This window comes from Phacochoerus africanus, chromosome 1 (assembly GCF_016906955.1).
Source record: "Phacochoerus africanus isolate WHEZ1 chromosome 1, ROS_Pafr_v1, whole genome shotgun sequence".
NCBI lineage: Eukaryota > Metazoa > Chordata > Mammalia > Artiodactyla > Suidae > Phacochoerus > Phacochoerus africanus.
The window spans coordinates 228,359,374-228,383,710 of record NC_062544.1 but is presented as its reverse complement, the minus strand read 5'-3'; the positions used below and the strand labels follow the sequence as shown (position 1 = coordinate 228,383,710).

Sequence of the window (24,337 nt, the reverse complement as noted above, 5' to 3'; positions counted from 1 at the left end):
GGTAAAACTTCCTGTCATTCAGTGTCCCAATTCTCTGGAAATCTTCTGATAAAAAATGATTGGGAAAAAGAATAGTATTTCTAAAATTATTTTAGTTTGTAATTTTTGGAGAGATTGAGAAACTGATTTTTATATTTATTTACTGTTTTTCAACTTCCCTTATTGTTAAAGATTTTACGTATCTCTGTAATACTTTATTTAGAGTTAGAAGCATGGTTATATATTTTGATCTTCTCTTCCTTTAGTTATCCAGGTATTGTTTGTATTCTTTATAAATATTGCTTCAAATAAAAATTGGTAGGTTCTATTAATAACCTGGAGTCAGGTTGATATGAATAATTACTGTGTTCTTAATCTAGAGCCTATGGGATACTCTGTAAATTTGTATATGTTCCAAGGATTTTGACTACTGATGAGAAAAGGCAGTGATGCTGACAACCTATTCCACTAACTGAAGGCAAAGACTCCTTCCTCTTCCTTTCCGAGCAGAGTGCGGAATTCTTATCATAAAACTCTTTTCTTTCGGAGAGAAAATTAGCTTGTGGTAGCTTCAGTTCCCCAAATGTTAAGGAAAATTCTGTTTCCCGGGGGTGGATGATGACCAAAATAACTCTTCACCAATCCCTTGGCCTAATCAGTAAAAAGTTCACTTATTTCATGAGAGGTCCATTCATACGAGGACTTCCTGTGTTATCACAACTCACTTCCCTTCAGACTTCAAACACTTCAGAGGAGCACTTTGTAATAAAACTCTCCCCAAGGCAGTCAGACTAGATTTAATAAAGTTGACTTAATGACAATGAATTTCATGAGGTGGCAAGTCAGACAAAATAGAAAATAAATGAAGAGGAGGAAAATCATTTTCTTAAACTCTGTGTTCTTTCAAATACTTAAGCTGAAATTGCAGAATGCTTTTGTGAGTACATCACTATGGATTTATGACTGGTCTTCTTTTCCCTAAATCATTTAGAGGCAGTGTACAGTTTTCATCTGAGGTTGATTTCATGGCCTGTGGTTTAATGGAATTGATAATGGGCTCACCAATCAAACTGTTCCCTGGGATACAAGTAGTGTGGAAAAAAATTGAGGAGAAATGAGCCTTTCATTTGCCGGGACACTCCTGGCTCGGATAGTTTTCTTGTGTTTTGATACTTATTCAGCTGAACGGTTGATTTCAGTCTCTTGATTTTTAAAAAAATTCTGTTCAGTGATAGGAGACCTTTACTTTTTTTCCCTCACTGGCTCTACAATTAGTTCATCCCTTAATCTTGGATAAGTCATTCAACTTCTGTAGGCCTCAGTAACCTCATGTACAACATGAGTAGTTTATGCTGGATATTTCCATTGCTTTTTTTCCAAATTCCAATTAAAATGTTGGATTATAGTGCATGAGATGGAGAAATAGTAACAGACCCTGAGTCCCATTTGGGATTAGCTGATGCAAGCTAGTATAGATGGGATGGATAAACAACAAGGTCCTACTTAGAGCAAAGGGAACTATATGCAACATGCTGTAATAAACCATAATGGAAAAGAATATGAAGATATATGTAACTGGAACACTTGGCTATGCAGCAGAAACTAACACAACATTGTAAACAACTGTACTTTAATAAATTTAAAAAGTTAATTTGCTTCCAAAGCTGTCATGAGATTTTTGCTGTAATCTCTCTATGTGGTGGACATACCACATTTAGTCTCTTCTTTCTGCTCCTCTCCTAGGCAAAGGAAACATAAGGTTGTACATGTAAACTTCTGCCGTATACATTCTCAAAAAAGTTACCGGAAAGAAAAAAGAACTTCCACTGAATTTTCTTTAGTGCAGCTGTTTTATTTCCTGTCATGCCTGGCCTTTAAACTTGCCAGCCAGTAGAAATTCATAACATACTTTCAGTGGAGAAGTTTAGTTAAAATTTTCTTTTAACTAGTCATACACTTGACTTCGAACTTCCTGTATATATTATTCTGTGCTCAATTAACTACTCTTCTCCCACATTCCATCTTTTGAATTCTTATTCTTATCTAAAATCTTATAAAAGTTTTTTTCCCCCTCCCAAGTTATTTTTCTTTCACAGTGTAAGTTTACATGCACATGTTTAAATGGTTTAGATAATTTGATCAGATGATTACACCAGAGGAATCTGAGGGCTGAGCTTTGCTTTAATTTCCAACCTTTCCTGCCTGGTGTCTATTATTTTCATGCAGTGGTTTAAATATTTACTGCAAATAAATTAGTGACTCTGTGACCTTCATGTGGTTAAAATAACACATGTTGCCTATTAATCAGATGTGGAGTAAGCAACTGACTAGCATAGTGTATATATTGTGAGCCATAGGCCCACTTTGAATGAAGATTCTTTATAAACTAAAAAAAAAAAAAAAAAAAAGCTTACTAAAATTTTTTATCTCAGTAACTTTTTAAGCAAACAAATCTTAATTGAAAGAACTTAAAAACTTGAGTATGGAGGCCTGTATGAATAAGTATATCAGCTGATATTTTAAGACTATGGATATTTTGTTTCCAGACCTAAAACTAGAGTTGTGTCTTAATTCCTTTAGTATTGACTAGATTTGGTCCAAATACATTAATTGCTATAGAAATTTTAAGCATGAAATGTCTGATAAACTTCAAAGGTCATCCAATAACTTGAAACCAAGACCACTTTCCATTTGACCAATTAAAATGTAAAGATGTGTTAAGAAATGCTGAACATATTTTTCAAAATCTTTCTATTCTTATGGTTTGAGAACCACTGCCTGTGTTGACATAATAATCTTGTTGCTATAGTGTTGGTTGTAATTGTATGGTAACTAATAGTCCTATGAATCATCCCCAGAATAAAATTCATTCCAGAACATAGAAAGATAGTCCTTTTGATTAAAAGACAGTTTATCACTTACATAAAAATCAGGGGAGGGTGGTATGTTTTAAATACTAGAATAGATCTGATTTATCATATATTTATTTATCCATCTCTTTTTAATATATTGATTGAAAAAAATGCCCTGGCACTTTTACCTATGTAGAGCTGTGAGCCCTAGAGCCCAGCTGCCGTTTTCTTTTTGGTCATTTATTATTTGCAAATTATATTTTTAAAAATGTCTTCTATATGTACTACATTTATATGTCTGACAAGGGCTACCAAAATAAGGAGGTTTTATTTTTAGCTTATTTTTTTAAGTAGATTGGAGAACAGTTTATACACCATGTACCAGTCTGCTCAGATACAGATTCAGTCCTCTCCTCAGACACCTCATACTTTGGAGAGTGTCTATTCTAGACCATCTGACTTTTATAATTTCTGTTTGTTTTTAAATGTCCTGAAGATGACTCCTAGAGTAGTAGTGCTTAACCTTCTGAGTTATTCTTTGTGCCTGATGAACCCTGTGGTTCTACTCTTTCTAGTAAGAAGGTTTATAAACCATTTTAAGGGATTCACAGAATCTAGCTTAAGGACTCCAGTCTTCAAATGTTTTTGATGACTTCCCCCTTCAATAAAATTATTTGAGCATGCAAGTATATATATATATATACACACACACACACACACACACACTTATACGTCTATTATATCATAACTATATATATATAAAATATACATGCTCCAAAACATATAGTCATTTAAAATAATGTATGTATACTACTCTACCTGTATGTACATTAGAGAACATTTCCTGAGAAATTGTAAAAGAAAAGAAAAACCAAAGTAAATATAAAGAAGTTCTAATATCTTCCTCTCATCCTAGCGGATTGTGTTGTAAGCCATTTGGGGTACATATATCCCTCTTAGAGATCTCAGATCTGTTATGTATGCCAACTTTTGAATCTTTTTTATGGTTGACACTTTTGGAATATTGAATTTAATCTCTTAAGTCTCATTTCATTTGAAAATTTTTGGGAAACAGTAATTATTTCAGGAGACTGTGTCCTGTCTTTGATCTGCATATAATGTTTAGGTTTTTTACTGAATTCTTTTTATACGATCTATTTTAAAGCCACCTGGTATTATTTAAGGCAAGAATTCCTGCATCTATAGAGCAGTCCAAATCCATCAGTGAAATAAACTCTGCCCTCCCACCTCTACTACAGTGCCTTTCATTTTCATTCTAAGATACTGCTCTGGGGTATAACTCCAAAGGGAGGATTATCATGTTCAAACCTTGGTCAGTGTTGTAACTGGAAAGATATTTTGGGCTTTTTGCTTTTAATCATCTTTTCCTTCACATTAAGAACCCTGCAGCCATTCTGGTGTGTCCTGTTTTCATTCCTTCAACATAGGATGCTGATCTGTTGGATGTTGAGAGCAAACACTTTGAAGACCTGGAATTCCAGCAGCTTGAGCGTGAGAGCCGTCTGGATGAGGAAAAGGAGAACCTGACCCAACAGCTCCTGCGGGAAGTGGCTGAATATCAGAGGAACATTGTTACTAGAAAGGTACTTTTTTTTTTTTTTTCCAGGGCTGTACTTGTGGCATATGAAAGTTCCCACGCTAAGGGTTGAATCATAGATACAGCTGTCGACCTACACCAGAGCCACAGCAACTCAGGATCCACGCCGCATCTGTGACCTATACACAGCTCATAGCAACGCCAGATCCTTAACCCTCTCAGCAAGGCCAGGGATTGAACCTGAATCCTCATGGATACTGTTGGGTTTGTTACTGCTAAGCCACAGTGGAAACTTCCCAAAAAGCTACTTTTGCTAAGTGTCCTTCAAAGTAAAAAGTCAAAATACTTCTAACTACATGACAGTAATGAACATTCACATGGTTTACCGTGTGTGTCATCTGTCTGTATATCTGTTATATCTAATATCTTTATTCTTTATTTTTAGTGCTTCCACAGTACTTTTTTTTTTTTTTTTTTCCTACAGCCATGGCATGTGGAAGTTCCCTGGCCAGGGATCAAACCTGCATGGCACTTGAGACTTGTGCCACACACAGCTGAGACAACGCTAGATCCCCAAACTGCTGCACCACAAGGAAACGCCCAGTATCTGAATATCTTTTAACCACATGTCACATTTGGCAGATTATGGAGCCATTTACCTGCCAAATGGTGCTCCAAACTAGATAAACAGTGACATTGTAGTCATTATTACTTGATGCTGTAGATGCATTTATGAATAATAGCTTTTTTTTTTTTGTCTTTGTGTCTTTTTGCCTTTTCTAGGGCTGCTCCTGTGGCATTTGGAGGTTCCCAGGCTAGAGATCTAATTGGAGCTGTAGCCGCCGGCCTACACCAGAGCCACAACAACTTGGGATCCGAGCCATGTCTGTGACCTACACCACAGCTCAGGGCAACGCCAGATCCTTAACCCACTGAGCAAGGCCAGGAATCAAACCTGCAACCTCAGGATTCCTAGTTGGATTTGTTAACCACTGAGCCACGATGGGAACTCCCCTAATTTTTTATTTTATGTGAAAACCAAGGTAGAGGAAATCATAACTCTAGATAATCATTTTAATTTACTTGATTTTGCAATCATGGTAACTCAGTTTAGAATCATTCTGTGAGCAGTCTGTTCTGGAATTTTTCTGTTTCCATTGCTCAGTAGTTCTCAAAGTTGGCTGATAGTTTATTACCGACAGGAATAGCCTTATGGAATGGTATGCATCACTGCCCCCATCCAACCCTGAGCACCCAGATGTCCAGCCCAGAATTCAGCTTTTGCTCCAAAATTTAGAATCGCACCACAGTGCTCTGTACTAAACCGATGAAATTGATGGAAAGGATGATGGAGAAGGTGACTTCTTTAACTTTGGATTTAAATAAAAAATTCCCTTGTTTTTTTCCTTTGAGGCATCTCCTAAGATGATGTCAAAGATTCATTTATATTCTAAAACAAGATTTCCTCTTGACTTCTGGGTTCTTGGAATAGATTTTAAATCGCTTGGCCTTAGGTGAAGAAAAGCCTTGAGCTTAGGAGTTCAAAGACTGCCTCACAGTCTCTGGGTAATAATCACTGCCTACCTACCATCAATGGAATGGGTCACTGTGCTTCCAGTTATAAATACTTTTTCTCTCTTTTCTAGGACAGACTGGCAAACCTTTGAATGTATAATGTTCATCTTTCTATGGCCATTTTTTTTTCCCCCAGGAAAAAATTTCTGCATTGAAAAAGCAAGCTAATCACATTGTCCAGCAGGCTCAGAGAGAACAAGATCATTTTGTCAAAGAAAAGAATAATTTAATAATGATGCTGCAAAGAGTAAGTATTTCCTTTTCAGAACTGGTTGTGGTAAAACACAGGTTCCAACTCAGAGAAAGTTGCTTTCGTCAAGACAAGTGCCTGGTAATAAAGACCAGTGAATTGCAATTTAAGGAAGACTTTTCTACATACATTTTTACTCAGTCCTTCACAGTAGTAATAAGCTGGTGGTCTGTGAATGATTAACAATAATTCAGAAAATAAGCAAAGACACTTTCTTCATGCTTTTTTCCACAGTGTGATGATCCAAATTATGGAAAATCCGTATGTTTTCAGATTTTCTTTAAAAAAAAAAATCGTATTTTTCACCAAATAGGTAAAATCTTTTTTTTTTTTTTGGCTTTTCAGGGCCACACTTGTGGCATATGGAGGTTCCCAGGCTAGGTGTCTAATCAGAGCTGCAGCTGCTGACCTGCCCTGCACCAGAGCCACAGCAATGCGGAATCCGAGCTGAGAGTCTGTGACCTACACCGCAGCTCATGGCAATGCCAGATCCTTAACCCACTGAGTGAGGCCAGGTATTGAACCTCAGGGTTCCTAGTCAGATTCATTTCCTCTGCTTCATGTGGGGAACTCCTATACTTTTTTTTTTTTTTTTTAACTGCTGTCAGATATTTTGGCTCAGTTGCTCTGAGTTTTTTGAACTCCAATTATTTGCATGTAGGTCTTCCTGGCAAATGCCACGTTGGATTTAGTTTGGTCTGATTTTCAAGATAGAGACCCTATATGGGTGACAAGATCATCTTCACCAAAGGGACTGTGTCCCCATCTACCCAGTACCTGAAGTGGCTACATGTAAAGGATTTCCTTTGCTCAGCCTGCAGACTAGTTTTCTGACACAGTCTCTTAATTTCAGGATAAGATACTAAAAATTAAAGTTGTTGGGACTAGTCTCAGGACTGAGCCTCTCATGGTGGCCACTACCTAGGAATGTGACACTTAGGATCATGAAAATATGAGGTGGACTCAGTGGAGTGCAGGAGGAAGATCAAATCTGGAATGATGGATTCGGGATAAGGCTGTACCATGGTCCCACCTAGAAGAAAGTAGTCGGAGCACTCCCATCTGTGCTACGTAGCCCTTTTTAGGTTGAAAAGAGGGAGGAATTGATCCTTTACATACAACGATGGGTTCACTCCAGGTGCCTCTGTAGCCAGCTCCCCTCCTCCTGTTACTTCAGCGCTTAGAAATCTCCACTTGGAGTTGTATTTTCCAACCCTAACCTCCACTTTGGGGATGAACTCTGGTGCCAATAGCCTCCTCACCACCTTTTTGCACATAGGATTCAAAGGCACAGCTTAAAATGGATCCTGTAACATATAGGATCTAATTAGTTTCTGAAATTTTAGCAAAAAAAGGAAAAATAGGTTTTTAAAAAATGGGTAAGCACAATGTGTAAATACTATTTCCTGGTTAAAATATAGAAAATATAATTCTAGTGTGAAAATTGTGGTTCATAAGTCTTAAGATTTTTATTTTCCCAAATTGATTGATAGATATATCTCAATTCCAATGAAAATCCCCATAGACTATTTTTTGGTAGAAATTGACAAGTTGATGCTAAAATTTGGAGTCTAGCTTCATTATTTACGGAGTTCATATTTGTGAATCCACCTGCTCACTAAAATTTATTTGTGACCCTAAAATCAATACTTGTTATGAAACTCATTGATGGACACGCACAGAGTGGTGAAAATTTTGAGTGACTCGATGGACATGCAGGTTCCCAGCTAAGATTGAATAAAGCAGGGCTCTGCCTTTCTGTTTCAGCTCTCATACTGTAAACAAACGTTCTTTTTGTGGAGTATTTAGTGCCATGTTTTCACATTTTGTGCTTTTCGTTGCTCTTTGAAATGGGTCACAAGTGCTAAAGAATGTCTGGTGTTCCTAAGGTTCCTGTGATGTGCCTTATGGTGAAAATACATGTGTTAGATAAACAGCTTCCCAGTGTGAGTTACAGTGCTCTTGGCTGTGAATTTAATGTTAATGAATCCACACCATATATTAAATAACATGTCTTTAAACATAAACAGACATAAAACAAAGTTATGTAGTGATCAGTTGATGAAAATATTGTGACCAGAAGCCCACAGGAACCCAACCCTGTATTTCCCCCTGGAACAGCAGTTCAATATTCACTAGTTCAGTGTCCATGGCAATATTTTAGAACACAACTACTGCAGATGATGAGAATCGACTATATATGAAGAGGTAAAGGGCATAGAATAGCTGAAACACCATGCCGTACAGTAGGAAAAAAATGTATTGGGGAAATAACAATTTCAAAAATAAAAAAAAAAAGAACAAAGTTGGAGGATTTAATCTGATTTCAAGTTTTACTCTAGAGCTATAGTATTTAGAGGGTGTGGTGCTGCCATACAAGTAGATCAAAGCAACCTGAGTCCATAAACAGACCCACACATATACTGTCTCTTGATTTCTGACAATGGCTCCAAGACAATCCAGTAGGGAAAGGAAAGTCTGACATATGATGCTGGGTCACCTAGGTGAATCAATGAACCTCTACACCATCCATCCTCACATTATACATATAAATTAATTAGAAACGGATTATAGACCTAAACATAAAACTTTCAGTGATAAAGTTTCTGGAAAATACAGATGTGCAAGTACATCTTCATGGCCTTGGAGAAAGCAAAGATTCTTAAAGAGGAAAAAGCAAAGGACTTATATCCAGGATATATCAAAAACTCAATAATAGTAGATAACAAGCAACACGTAAAATTTTTTTTTTGTCTTTTTGCTATTTCTTGGGCCGCTCCCGCGGCTTATGGAGGTTCCCAGGCTAGGGGTCCAATCGGAGCTGTAGCCACAGGCCTACGCCAGAGCCACAGCAATGCAGGATCCGAGCCGCGTCTGCAACCTACACCACAGCTCACAGCAACGCCGGATCGTTAACCCACTGAGCAAGGGCAGGGACCGAACCTGCAACCTCATGGTTCCTAGTCGGATTCGTTAACCACTGCGCCACGACGGGAACTCCCCAACACGTAAAATTTAAAAAAAAAAGATGAAAGATTTGAATTCAAACACTTCACAAAAGAAGTTATGTTCTTTCAAATGAAAGAACATTCAGTGTCGTTAGTCATCAGGGAAATACAATGTTGACTCAGCTTAATAGATTTTGTGTTCCTTCAGGAAAAGGAAAATCTTTGTAATTTGGAAAAGAAATACTCCAGCCTCTCTGGGGGGAAAGGGTTTCCTGTCAACCCCAATACGCTAAAAGAGGTAAGCTGTGATTTTACATGTCCATCTACGTCACCTTAGAACTCAGGAGAAGTACCTCAGTTTTACGTGATTAGCTGACTAGAAAAAACGCTAATTGAAATGGCTTATGAAAGTACTTAATGCTTGGATGATTTTCCTGCCTTTCATTGTTTATGCTTTGAGTGTTTCAGGAATTATCTTTGTGTCTAATGCAGATGTATTCTGTGTGTGTGTATACTTTGCTTAACAGGGATGTTTTGGTTTACCTTGGAGTTTCAAAAAATTTAGGATCCAAATCAAAACTAGTCTTAAATTCTCTCCTTGGAGGTCCTGTTGTGGATCAGTGGATTAAGAATCTGACGTAGTCTCCATGTGGGTAAGGGTGTGGGTTCAGTCCTTGGCCTTGTGCAGTGGGTTATGGATCCCATGTTGCCACAAGCTGCAGTGTAGGTCCCAGGTGTGGCTCGGATCCTGCATTGCTGTCGCTGTGGCGTAGGCCTCAGTTGCAGCTCTGATTCGACCCCTAGCCCAGGAATTTCCATATGTCGCAGGTGTGGCTGTAAAAAGAGAAAAAAAATTCTTTCCTTCTTGCATTTTCCTTTCTCAGTTTCTCCTTTTTCCTACTTCATTTCTCTTTCTCTTAAGTCTTCTAGAACATGAAAACACTCCCAAACATCTCTTTTTCCCCCAATATTGTCTCTGTTATTTTTCCATTAAATTGGAAAATCCTGTTGACATTAAACTATACACCTGTTTTATCCCTAACGTCCATCTTTCCCCAGTCCCCATCACCACCCTTTCCCAAATATCTTTTTATAGGGATACGGTGCTACAGTGGTAGAAATATTTTAACTCTAATTTGGAAAATTAAAACCCTGACTGAGAAAGAAAATAGTTTTCCTAATTTTTTTCATAAAACTAAAGAAAAATCTTGCTTCTGCATAAAACTCTGCATAATAACAAAAAGACCCTTTGTAAATTACTTATAAAACCCAGCAGAGTTAGGAATTCCTACATAGAAATGTGTGTGTGTGTGCATATGAAATAAATGTTGGGGAGCATTTTGTGAAATATTTCCACACAAGCTGTATTAGACCTTTCAGTTTCATAGTTTCTCTCCATTATTTAGAACACAGAGCTGGCAGACAGCGAAAGGGTGGTTGTGAATGGAGTGTAGTGGAATAAGATTATGTCAGCGAGGTGAGCCAAGGCTGGGTCTTTTGAATCATGTTAAAAAAATAGGATTTATTTCATGTGGAAGTGGTATTATTTGAGGTCCATTTGCTAAAGACCACTCTGGGCTGCCGTATTGGATTATAAGGAAGAGGTGCTGGGAAACCAGTATGGCTGTGATTTGCTGGTAACTTGGATTCCAACAAAAGAAGAGAGGTGGAGAGAATTAGCTGGATGCAGAAATACTTTGCAAGTGGAGTTGACAGGTCTTGTTGATAGATTGGTTATGGGGATGAAGTAAATTAAGGATGTTGTCAGCAGTGCTGTCATTATTCCAGTTTGAATAATGAGGTAGATGGTGAGTAGCTTTTACTGAGATGGGGAAGGAATAGATTTAAGATGGAAGACATGCAGTTTGACTCTGGACGTACTGAGTTTGAAGGACTTGTGGCTTCTCTCTACCTCTTAGAAGAATATAATCTTTCCCGTCTGTTAAAGAGTTGTTCTTATTCTATGCAGCCATCCTATTGTCAAAAGACCCTTTGGCCTTTTTACCATATTTGTGTGTCTGCAACTATTGTGTTTGTTGAGTAGCTGTGTTCTCTTTCACGTCAAGCGGATTTGATTTTCTTCCTTCCTTCCTTCCTTCCTCCCTCCCTGCTTCTCTCCCTCCTTCCTTCCCTCTTTCTTTTTTCTTTCTTTCTTTTTTTTCTTCTTAGGGGTGCACTGACAGCATATGGAGATTCCTAGGCTAGGGGTCAAATCTGAGCTACAGCTGCCAGCCTACACCACAGCAATGCCAGATCTGAGCCACATCTGCAACCCCACACCACGGCTCACGGCAATGCCGTATCCTTAACCCACTGAGCGAGGCTAGGGATCGAACCCGCAACCTCATGGTTCCTAGTCAGATTCGTTTTCGCTGCGCCAGAATGGAAACCCTCTTTCTTTCTTTTTCTGTTTCTTTCCCTTCCTTCCTTTCTCCTCCCTCTCTCTTTTTCTTTTTTTTAAAGAGTGATGAATTTATATCTAACTCTTAAACAAGTCCCACTTTTGAAAAATGCCATACATTTTTGAAGTAATTCATTAAGTTATATATAGTCTGTCACTCATATAAGGAACCAAACCTTGCTTTTGAAAGATTCTACTATCTTTAAACTTCACAAAACAATAACTCAAAGTTGTTACTCTTTATTCTCATTCGTTCTCAAAGAAAAAATAAAATTGCATAACCCAGTTGTCAACTTCCTTTCTTTGATTTAATCTTAAAAAACTTTGCATAGTTTCTGCTGCCCCTTTCTGAAGTGCAAGACCAAATTCAGCAGCATTCTATACCTCCAATTTATAAATAGTCCACTCTGGCTTTCTCTACTTTGTCAGAATTATAAATTTTCAGTCAAAACTTTGCTTTCCAGCCTGGAAAATTTTGCTTCAACAGTATAACAATATCTTGCCTTTCCTGGAATCACCCTTTGAAAGAATTGATGGGCAAATAGAAGAACACAAGAGTTAAATTTAACTCAGTTTCCATTTAAAAGAGATGTATTAATTTATACCCTTTATTCTTTTTTCATTGGTGTGGTGAAAATCATAATTGTTCTGTACGATTACTTCCATGGTAATTTATAAGTGCCTTTTCCTCAAATATAAATTCAAGAGTTTTCATAGATTTTGATTGATGGGTATTTTCTCTACGTTGAAGCCAGAACTGATTCATTGAATTTAAAAGTAACTGGAAATTCTGTCCTAGGAATAGAGTTGGGAGCTGGGGAAGCTGCCTTAAATTGAAACACCCTCAAGCTGCATCTTCACCTTAGGGTGTTTCTGTGTGTGTGTGTACATCGTCTTGTTAGGAAAAGCTCACAAGACTACAAGGTCTTTTTTATTTTCACTTTATTGGAGATGCCTAAAAGCTAGATTCCATTACAAATAAATTACTGCTTTATCAATGTCTTGGTGCAAAACCCAATAGTCATTAGTCTACATTTATTCACTCTCTAATGTGTCAGGAAACAGAAGAAGGGAGAATCTCAAGATAAAGATTTGCAGAAAAGGCTATTGAATTTGAGAGTGATTGCATTGTCGATTTTATGTCTCGGGTTTATTTTTGCATGTGATTGCTTTAAATGCTGTGTAGTGACAACCTTACTCCATCAACAGAATGTATGCTGATACTGGATATTTTAAAATCAAAGGTATTGGGCTATTTATAGTAAAGTCATTTTGATTTTGTGCAAGATTTTACTTTTAGTGTTTACCATATCATTTTTCAAGATGAAGCACCCTAAATCCGTTTTAATAGCTGATGATTGCCTTAATGAAACATGTGATAATACCACAGGTATCTGGCTGTGTGATGCTCTAAGCTAACTCCATTTGTACTGGAGCATTAATACCCTCGCATGCCTCTGCTCTTGCTTTCTTCGTGTTTAACTTCTGAATTCCTCCTTTTAGGGCTATGTCATTGTAAATGAAATTAACGAGTCATGTGGCAATTCCACGAATCTCTCCCCTTCCACTCAGTTCCCTGCTGATGCTGATGCTGTTGCCACTGGGCCTCCCACAGCTGTGCTGGTGAGCCAGCCACAAAATAAAGAGGTGTGTTGGCATGCCATTTCATTCATTCACTGCTTTCCTCATGTCAAAAATTCGCCCATGGTTAACTGAAAACAAAGGTGTGTGAGAGAAAGACGTGTCTGGTTGACCAGAGGGCCAGAGCGATGCTGAGTTTGAAAAACAGACTGATTTGAGGGTAGTGCTCTCTTAAATAATACCAGAAACCATGAACTATATGGTAGAGAGTAGAGTATTAGAAGTAAGATTTAAAAAAAGAAACTCTATTAAAACTTTAGCCCAATAGTTTTCTTAGAAACCGAAAAGCCTTCCTAAGACTCTTGGTTTGAATCACCTCTCTGGTAAAATTTTGTCTTCTATTTTGCTTTGCAACATGAGTTTCTTTTTAACAGTATGCTGCTTTAAAACATCTGGGGAGGGGCCAGTAATAGTAAATTAAAATACCACCTACTGATCCAAGTTGCTCAGTGTGGGGTTTTAAGGAGGCTAAGTTGAAAGATTCTACCCATTTTTAGTGACATGAAAATAACAAAACAATCTGATTATCGATTTCATTTCTTTGTCTCATTCTTTCATTTCCTATGGACACATACATACTTTTTCTTTCTCCTATAAAGCAAAGATCACCTGTCTCTTCTGGATTTATGTTTCCTTCCACCCTTTCTCCTCATCCTATCATTCAACCTCCATCAGCCCCTTGGCCTGAAGTCGCAGCTACATCTGTCGACCCTTTCCCTTTAAATGACACACCTCCTCCTCTGCCAGCTAAGAAGCACAGAAGGCAGCAGCAGCTGGAGCAGCAGGTAATTAGGAGCTGGCATTTAGAGTTTGAGAATTTTACCTTGACCACAAATTTACTTATGTGAACTCTTTCCTTCAACTTTTCCAAAGGTTTTTTTTTTTTTTTTTTGTCTTTTTGCTATTTCTTGGGCCGCTCCGAGGCATATGGAGGTTCCCAGGCCAGGGGTCTAATCGGAGCTGTAGCCGCCGGCCTACGCCAGAGCCACAGCAACTCGGAATCTGAGCTGCGTCTGCAGCCTACACCACAGCTCATGGCAATGCCGGATCGTCAACCCACTGAGCAAGGACAGGGACCGAACCCGAAACCTCATGGTTCCTAGTCAGATTCATTAACCACTGCGCCACGACGGGAACTCCTCCAAAGGTATTTTTTAAAAACACAAGGTGCAAGAGTTCTGGTGGCTCAATGGGTTAAGAATCCAGCATTGTCATTGCTGTGGCCCAGGTTCAGTCTCTGGCCTAGGAATTTCTATGTGCCATGGGCATGGTCAAAAAATAAAATGAATTAAAAATTTAAAAATAAAATAGAATGAAAATTTAAAAAATAAATAAAAAGACAAGGTGCATACTTCTTTTTTTGAAGGACATTTCCTTGGTCCTAAGAGTGTGGAGATTGTCAGAAACTTGGAGACCTCGATTGTCCTCTTCTTTTGAAATGTTTGAGCTAGTTTTACATCCTCTTGCTTCAGTTCCCATTCTACCAAAATATTTCAACTTATCTCCGGTATTTTAAAAAATCATAATACTTATTTCCATAAAATCCTTGCTGTAAAAAGTTGCAGTGTCAACACAAAATGTTTTCCTTACATGTTATTGAAGCCATAATAATAGACATCATTCCTCAGCTACGAGTCAAATTTTCCCAAACATCTTACAAATATTTCAGTCCTTCCTTCTAACAATCCCGTGAAAAACAAACTCTCTCTATATTGATATTTAGGGAACTGAGGCTCAGCGATGATAGTGGCTTATCCAGGATCACACCATAAGTAGTGCATTTGCCCCACGGAACAACCATTTTTTAATTGAACATTTTTTTAAATTTTAAATGATTGTTAGTTTTTCCATTATAGCTGCTTTACAGTGTTCTGTGAATTTTATGCTGTACAGCAAGGAGACCCAGTCACACATACGTATATACATTCTTTTTCTCACATTATCCTCCATCATGATCCATCATAAGTGACTAGATATAGTTCCCAGTGCTATACAGCAGGATCTCATTGCTTATTCGTTCCAAAAGCAATAGTTTGCATCTATTAACCCCAAATTCCCAGTCCATCCCATCCCCCCCACCCCTTGGCAACCACAAATCTGTTCTCCAATTCCAACATTTTTTAAAGAAATAATCTATTATTCCAAAAGTTACCTTCCTTTTAGTACATTCAGTGCATGCTCATGCTTCAGTATCCAAAAAAAAAAAAAACTCTATTCTGAGATTTCTTTCAATTATAATCAAATCCCTGTATATATGTGTCAGTCAGTAGACCCCCCCCCTCCAAAAATAGGGAGGTGAGCTCTGGTTTGCTATGGCCAGCCCTTACCTTTCCTACAGGTGCCTTTACTGTCTATTACTGTTAGTTAAAGGATCCAATCTCCTCACTGCTTTTAGGTTAATAAATATCTGTTATAAATGGATAACTGTAAAGTTAAAGTGCAGATGCTCTTCATGATTGGCATGTTTAAAGACTGATACTGAGTTTAATAACTCAAATTTGCATTAATTTTTACATATTTCAAAAGCCTGAGTTTAGTACAAAAAAATGATCAAACCTAAAGAACTTCTAACTAGGAAATTACTATGGAAGACATTTTAGGGAGAGGCCAAAAAAAAAGTTGGATAACTTTCAAGTTGGCAAAAATTTTGCCCTAGGAATCTGAAAAAAAAAAAAATGAACTAGTCAACAGGAGGATTTTTAAATGTGAGGAATTACTGTAGAGGCTCCTTAGCCAAGATCTTTTTTAAATCTAGAAGGATGCCTTCTATGGAAACATTATGTGGATTTGGAATGTGTTTATGTGATTGAAATATGATTCCAGCTTTAAACCTACTTCCCTGTTTACTGTTTCTCTTCGTCTTCTTCCTTCTCCCTTTTCTTGTTCTCACACTGTGATCTGTGCCATCACACAGAACTGTCCAGACAGACAAGGGGAGAAACTGCTTACTTGCTTTGTCCACTGGCTGTTCCGCCATCCGCATGGCAACCATCATAATAATTTGTAAGTTGTCCTGAAGCCCCAAGGCATCAGGCACTACTGTGAAAGTAATGAGTGAATTAAAAAAAAAAAAAATCTTCTAGGTTCAGTAATAAATTCTTCCATTGTCAAGGTCTTTTACCAAATGCTAGCTCAAGTCTCTTGATGAATGAACACAAGTATAAGTTGAATAATTTTCGGGAATTCTGTGTTAAAATTCCAAAACTTCTTTGTGAATGCTTACTTCTTAATTTCTTCAGTGATCCATTTCATTTAGTCAAGTTTTGCTGTTCTGATTTACATTTGCATGCAAAGCATTTTAGAAGTCTGGAAGAAAGGAAAAAACAGCACCAAGAAGGCCTCTATCTGAGTGATACTTTGCCTCGAAAGAAAACCACACCTTCCATATCCCCACATTTCAGCAGTGCTACTATGGGGAGAAGCACCACCCCAAAGGTAGGACATGGGGAGAATCACGGGCTTCACCTTCAGTGAGTCTTTTTATCTTTATGTTGACTGACATGCAAAGGCCCTTATGGAAAATGCTACATAATAAACCTTTGAGTTTGCTTGTTGGGCAGATATCATAACTAAACTGCATTTTCTGTCCTATCCAGAGGACATTTTGAATTGTACTCTCTGGGACCAAAGCCACCTGGTCCAGGCAGGGTATTTTCTGCCACCACCACGCAAGTGGTGAATACCATTCACTTACATGACACACTGCCTTAGCTGCAACCCAGATCTGGAAATTGGAGGAGTCCAGGAATAATAGCAACAAGTATTTATTCAGACATTTCTTTGAGCCTGAGACTGGGCTAAGCCATTTATGTGGATTATTTTATTGTAAAACCCAACAACACTATGCTGTAGAAGTACTCACCACTATCCCCATTGTACACATGGATAAACTGAGGTGGGAAGAAGTGAGGTCGGCATTGAAGTTTGAATGTGAACCCCCGTGGTCTGATCGCTGAGTTGCCCTCTCTCCTGTTCTGCTGTTTCATCTGAGGAATCACTGCAGGAAGAGGGGAAAGGCAAGTGAGAAGGGAGTTCTGAGTGGGACAGACTTTGGGGTATTTCCCTTGCCCTTTATTTGAGTAACTTTGCTTTTATCTACTTTATAAACTGGTATTTCAAGTATGTTACACTAAGGATTTTGCTATTTTGAAAGAGGTTTCTCCACCTGATAACTAGGAGTAGATGGAAATTGGTGCCCTTGTAACAAGTTTAGACCTTCTCTGTCCTGGTGCATGACGTGCATGCGTCCTTGTTGCTGCATCTGGCCTCTGCTTCTTGTGCATGAAGGACTTTGTATAGTTCTCCGAGGCAGTTTTGGACAGTGTTCTCCCTGTAGGTCTTTACTTTTGAAATTGCTACACTGAAGCAATGACTGTGATGCTGCGACTGCCGTGGAGCTCCTGGGGAGGGACAGTGACTGGCCTTTACCATTCGGCATCAACGAACGGGGTGCAAAGACCTGCCATCCCCACCCTCTGTACTTAGATGGGATCTATGGAGACAGCGATGTGGCCATGTCCAGAAGGACCGTTGGGCCTGCAGTTTGCCTGAATGATTTCCTCCTGGTTTTCGCAGGGCCACCTGCCCCTGGGACAGAGCAACAGCTGTGGCAGCGTGCTCCCACACTCGCTGGCAACCATGACCAAAGACTCAGAATCTCGGAGGATGCTCAGAGGTATGTACCTTTCAAATCAAGGGTCATGTCCTTTGTCAAGCATTAAAATTCCTCAGGGAGAGGGAGGCAGAGTAGAGTTGGGATCGTCAGAGAGAAGATCAAACAACATCCTCAGCTTTACTCTTAATATGTCCCCTTTGGGGAGGGATATATATAATATATATATATATATACATATATATATATACACACACACACATATATATATCTATTTCTTTATTGTTGTACTAAGATCACTTTTCCTATATAAGCATGTGGCTGCTACATATCCAATGTACTTTATAAATGCAGTAGAGTTCTCGAATGAGAAAGGCCCCTGGAGAATTACTAACCTTCCCATTTGATTAGTAGAAAGAAAAACACACTGCTGAGATCCTGAGAGATTACCAGGGCACCTAAGTCTCTCCCCTAGTTAATGGCTGAGCCACTCTGTTGAACCTGTGCTAGTGACTCATTGAGGTAACACAGAGCACTCATGGCCCAAGACAGACTTCACTTGGGCCTTTTAATGTGGGTTGGGCTTTTATTCTATGTGATTGTTAGGTTCCAGGTAAACTTTAACTCTCAGCATATATTTTTTCTTTTTCTTTTCTTTTTTTCCACAATGGGAACTCCTATTTTTTCTTTAAATAATACATTGCATTTCTAATGGGCTTCTCAAGTAGTCTTTGTGGGGCTAGAAGAAAGTGCTATAATGCAGTTCCAGAGGTGAGCTTCTCCTGAAGAAGATTAGATTTATTATGTTAACAAGATAAGTTTAGGTCAACTTATATTGGCCCTAACTTTTGAGCAGGCACAGTGTTAAATAGCAAGAATGCAAGTAAATGACATGATCCTTGACCTTGAAATGCCTAGAATTACATAATGAAGAAAGACACATAAACAGGTGATTTCTATAGAATGTGGTAAATGCAGTGATGTACATACGCCTGGGAGATGAAGGGGATGCTGACAGAGTGATGGGCATTTGGCTTCTCAGTGCTTTCGTTACTGGGATTGAAACCCTTCACTCTGAGGAGGCTGAGATTCAGTTCTGACTGCTTGGCCTCTTTGCTAAAGTTACCAGGGAATAATCACTAGTACCATCAGAAATATGTATAAATATTGGTGCATGCAGATGCATGTACATATAACGCATATATGTGCTGGACAAATGAGATGTATGGGGACCTCATATCATTACGAGAAGTGATTTAAGAGCTAATAGAGGCTGTGGTATTCATAAAAGTGGTTTAGAATATATGAGAGGTTGACAGTGTTGATATTTGGATGAAGTACATTTGATTGAATTTCTTTTATTTTATCATAATTTCTTAACAAGCTAAAACCTTCTTATAGTTTATAAATAAGAAATGTAAATGAGTATATTTTGGCTCTCACTTATCATTGTTCACTTGTGGGTCAAGGCTCTTTTTTGTCGAAGCATTTTTCTGTGGTATTTATAGACTTGTTTTTAAATGTATTTTTCCCACTGACTGAAGATATCAAAGTTTGGATTGGCCACAACGCCATACTTGACGTCGAAAGCATTTCCTTAAAATAGAGAGTAAGAAAAACTAGACCTTTATACCAAATAGATAGACTAGTAAAAATCAAGAGGTGTTAACAATATCGTCGACGAGGATTCTTGTGGGAATATAGTGAAACTTGAAGGGATGTGTGAGCTCTATTTTCTCACCTGTTTGCCCCCCAAATAATGGGAATCTTTATGTTAGGTTCATGGAGGAAAATGAGCCAGTTCCCTTAGGTCACTTCAGGTACCCTCTGTAAAATCTGTTGTCTTTGACCCTGTTCTTCCCTGGTAGGTCTTTTTTGTACATCCCAGAAGTCTGCAGCCTGTCTTCCCTTGCTGCAGCTCTGAGTGGTGTTCTTGTAAAGAGTTTCATGTGGCCCCGATGAGACAGTTTCCAAGGAAATAGAGAACCATCATGTGTGTCTTGATCCAAGAGGATGTGATGTACCGTGTGAGGCCAGGCTGCTGCCCTGGGTTCTCCCACCCAGAGAAGGAGGGGTCAGGGACTACAGCTCTTAGAGCGACAACAGACTGTAAAATTGGCAGGCTTTTCTGCTGAGCCCATCCAGGTGGCCCACCAGGACCAGGAAGGACGAATCATAATTTCATTTAGAATTGTTACACTAGCATTTGTTGACTTCATTAAAATAGCAAATGCCAAGTAAAACCCCCTGGTTTTGAAAAAATTAAACCTCGCACATTTTCATTAACGCAAATTAAATAGATTTTATCATTTTTATGACTTATGCAATTAACTTAAATGAACTATCTTTTTGCTGCTTATTCGTAATGGATACATCAAGGACCATGGTGTAAGTATAAGCCTTCCTTCAATCAGCACTGTTTTAATAGAACTGATAACATCAATCATGCAGACAAAGATCTCTGAGAGCAGAGTTTAAGGCAGAGAGCCCAGGAACTCAGCTCTTAAAGTTGTAATGATTATTGGCTTTGGTACAACTTGTGAACCCTTCCTTTGTAAGCTTTAGAATGAATGAAATCTTTATCCTTTTGTCTTCTGTTCAATGCAGGAAAGTCCAAGAAAGGTATGACAACCTCCCTGTGTGGTGTCTTTGTTTCCAGCAAATAGTGAAAGGTCATTGTCAAGTCATCTTTAAGAAACCATGAGATTTAAAATTATACAATGCTGGAGCTTTAGCCTAATGATTATTCCTTTCACACAGCAGAGGAAAATTGTTGCACGTTTGCTAGAAACACAATGCTGGGTGCAGCTGCTGTTCATTCACAGGCAGCTGCTTGACCCTCTTTGTTTTGGCTTTTTATTGCAAGGTCAAACCTTGCAGGAAACAGGAGTGCTTCGGAAGCATTGTTTTGTAAGATTCAGGATCTAGATGGAGAAAAGAGTGGGCCTTGTGATGTGTAGAGGCTAAGTGTAAAACATGATATTTCTCCTTTATAAAGGGCAGGTATAATACTTCATCAGTCTTTTTCTTTTGATATTATTATATCTTGCTTGATATTTTCTCTGAAGATGGCAGATAAAATTTCTTTGATTAAAAAATATGTAAGACACTTGGCTAGCCATTATGTCTAGTTTTATAGACAAGGATAAAAGGGAAGAGTAGTTACAAGTCAGCTGTCTTGAGGATACTAAGGGTAAGCCAAGTTGAAGTGAAGATAGTTTATTGATTTATACTTTTTGATATCTTGTCATCATAAAATTGAGACTGGTTGACTTGAATGAAGCTTTCTTCTGAGAGTCTACTTTAAATACGATGGTTTACTTATTTGTTTGTCTAGGGAGATTATATTTCTCTTTATACATTAGAATGTGAATTTCCTCATCAACATGTAACATTAAGTGTGCTCTCATTTTTCTGATCTTACTAAAATCAGTTCAGTTGTTTGAAAATAAAAAAGGCCAGGTGTAAATAAGGCAGGCTGTGTGGGAGGATGGAAGGATTTAGGAGGCTTCTCCTTATTCATTCCATTTAAGCCTTCAGACTTAGTAAAGAGTGAACAACAGTCTCAATGGCTGGCTGGGAAAAATCAGATGCTTCTTATGTGGCTAGGTGCTAGAGATGGAGGATGTTTACAGGACTGGCTTGTGAAGTTTGATGTTCTGTGCTTCAAACCATGTAGAATGGATGTTTTATGGATATGATCTTGTGTTTATTCTCCCTGTTTCTAGTTGAACATGTATGAAAGTTTTTTCCCCTGTAACAAATCATTTTTAACTCTGTGCATGTGTCTTATGCTTATTCTTGTTTTGTTAACTTCTTGAGTTCTTCTCTATACACTCAAATTTAATCTAAAAATGTGAATATCTTGCCTTATCAAGCTGGTATTGTTACTAACACCTTCAATGACTGCATGTAGGAGGGTGTGTGTTTCCTGTCCCCTTGTCATCCTTTTTGATCTTGTATCTTTTTCCCTTTCTCTGTCATTCTCCTCCTCATTCCTGACTTGTCCGGCACCTTCAAACTCCGGCTATGGACTGTGGTTAGGAAGAATGAATTTCTCAACAGGTGAGAAATTATCAGAAATACTGATTAATTTTATCCTCTTAAACCCAGGTTATGATTTTTAAGTCATCTCATTTTCTGTATTAAGGCCTCACTAGCCATTTTAAGGTATATAACACACACTTGGAAAATATTGGCAAGATTATATATCCTACGGTGGTTAACTCACAAAGGACTTTTCAGGTACAATTAGCCAGAACTCATAGAGCTTTGCATTATAATTTTTTTAATGATAATAATAAAGAGGCCTTGCCCATCCAACCCATTGACTCTTCCAAGGCAGTGAAGAGAGTTGAGCTGGTTTGCTATGTGCTATGTCCAGTGACCAACCTCAGATGTTATCAGGTCTTACTTTAAAAACTTTATAAAACACCCCATTCAAACAGCTATGTGCTTATCTGAGGGAAAGATTTAGAGCATTAACAAGGGTCTTCTTTTAAGTTGCTATCCCACTGCTGAATATTATTCTTGCTACAATATTTAAAAGCAAAAAGAGAAACCAAGCAGGGAATTGGGAAAGTCTCATTTTTTTCCAGTCCACCTGAAACAGTAGATGCATTCCACTTCTTTATTTAACCACTGATATGGTTGGAATTTAGGGATGAACAAGTGAATTCATTCAGTGCCTGTTTATTCTGTGACATCTAAATGCTAAACAAATGGAGTTTCTGTGGCGAACAGGACATACAGATCCTCTCCCTGATAACATACTTGAGTGGAGGTTTAGTTGAGCTCACACTTGTTCTGGTGCTACTTTCCTGCACCAGCTTCTTTTTGGACCTCCTACCAGATCCTCTTTCGGTCTCCCATGCTCGTATGGTTCCTTCTGTTGAAAGTATCTATACCTTTAAACAGCCAGGACAGACCTGGATCCTAAAACCAGCTCTTGGGGAGCATAGTGGTGCAATTCCGGGTTCGTGCCCTCCTCAGCCATTGGAGGGGTAACTTTTTTTTTTTCTAGAATTGTTCAGGAGAGAGGAGGCCAAGCCAGGTGACAGCTGGGTTCATTGTGTTGGCCACTGGGGGAAAAGAGCAGCTCCATAAGATGGACATTCCCAGTCACCTTGGATCCGTAGGAAACAAAAATGTTGCCTTGGGAAAGCTACTTGTTAACAGCAGCCTTTTTCATTTAAGTTGCCGTGAAAATGCAAGGTGCTTATCCTACCGCCAGAATGGAGGAAGGTTCTCTCAGACACAGAGCAAAGAAATAAACTAAAACACATAGTGAGGTGATCTAGGGAATTTCCGTTCACGGTCCTTACTTAGCACAGTACACGTTGTAACCCAGATGCCCTGTGTCCCCATCCGAAAAATTGGAGTCATATCAGTTTACTATTTATCTCACCTGAGGGTGGTAAGTTCATTTTCTTATTCTGTGGTACTTAAAAAATCCTGCAAGATATGAGGAGCAGGGCATACAGTTGTTTTATGAAGAAATACTCAGCCATTCAAAAGAATGAAATAATGCTGCAACATGAATGGACCTAGAGATTGACATGCTGAATGAAGTATATCAGAGAAAGACAAATATCATGTGATACAGCTTATATGTGGGATCTGAAAAAATGATACAAACAAAACAGAAACAGACTCACAGACACAGAAAACAAACCAAGCGCATGGTTACCTAAGAGGAAGGGTGTGTGTGGGTGGGAGGGTGGGGGGGGTGGGATGATGGATCAGGGGTTTGGGAATGGCAAATGCACACTTCTGTGTTTAGAATGGATGGTCAACAGGGACCTGCTGGGTAGCACAGGAGACTCTACTCAAAATTCTGTGATAACCTATCTGGGAATGGATATGTGCATATGGCTGAATCACTTTGCTGTGTGGCAGAAATTACCACAACACCACCAATAAAATTTTTTCTAAAAGAAGAAAAAATGTATTCACCCTCTTCTCTGCTTTTCCAGGAAAGTGTTAAATGCATTGTAGGAGCTAGCTTTTCCTTATTGTGAAAAACTGAAAGGAAGGGAGGTTGTGGCCAAGGGGATAATTCTTGTGTGTTTTAAATTACAGGGCTGACTTTTGGGGATTTGTTTTTCATACTAAAACAAGGAAATGTCTTCATGTTGTTGGTGCCAGTGTGAAGTAAAAGTATCAGGAAAGATGTGTGTGTGTGTAACCTTTTCAAATAATTTCTGGTGTTTTTTTTTTTTTGTCTCCCCTTTTTTTCATAATGAATAATTGGAAACAATTTAAAAGGAGCAGTTAGTAATTCCAAAAGTTCAAGTATCAAAGGTAAATATTTGAGTCATGAATTATTTTGCCATTCTTAAAAAAAAAAGGCACAACACGCTTATGAATGCACTGGCTTCGTTTAATGCTTTATGTGTTAATTATTAGAATTAATAATATTCTTTCTAAAATCTCAGGGTGTGCTTTTATGTTTTGCATCTTTCCTAAGCAAAGTGATACGTCGTTTTTACATATGTGTTTATTTATAATTTCTAATTACA

General features: G+C 38.4%; 1 protein-coding gene across 6 annotated transcripts in view; it reads left to right on the top strand.

Moving 5' to 3' along the window:
* PHLDB2 (pleckstrin homology like domain family B member 2) overlaps nt 1-24,337 on the top strand; it is a 247,294-nt gene that overhangs the window by 201,455 nt on the left and 21,502 nt on the right. For 3 of the 6 annotated variants that reach the window (XM_047792739.1, XM_047792757.1, XM_047792748.1), the window contains 10 exons: nt 4,280-4,435; nt 6,101-6,211; nt 9,371-9,460; nt 13,067-13,210; nt 13,804-13,989; nt 16,499-16,639; nt 17,780-17,879; nt 20,424-20,438; nt 21,861-21,881; nt 24,084-24,119. In XM_047792739.1, the coding sequence (XP_047648695.1) occupies nt 4,280-4,435; nt 6,101-6,211; nt 9,371-9,460; nt 13,067-13,210; nt 13,804-13,989; nt 16,499-16,639; nt 17,780-17,879; nt 20,424-20,438; nt 21,861-21,881; nt 24,084-24,119 (1,000 nt within the window). The remainder of the gene's footprint in view (nt 1-4,279; nt 4,436-6,100; nt 6,212-9,370; nt 9,461-13,066; nt 13,211-13,803; nt 13,990-16,498; nt 16,640-17,779; nt 17,880-20,423; nt 20,439-21,860; nt 21,882-24,083; nt 24,120-24,337) is intronic. The other 3 variants (XM_047792774.1, XM_047792765.1, XM_047792782.1) reach the window with 1 other exon arrangement.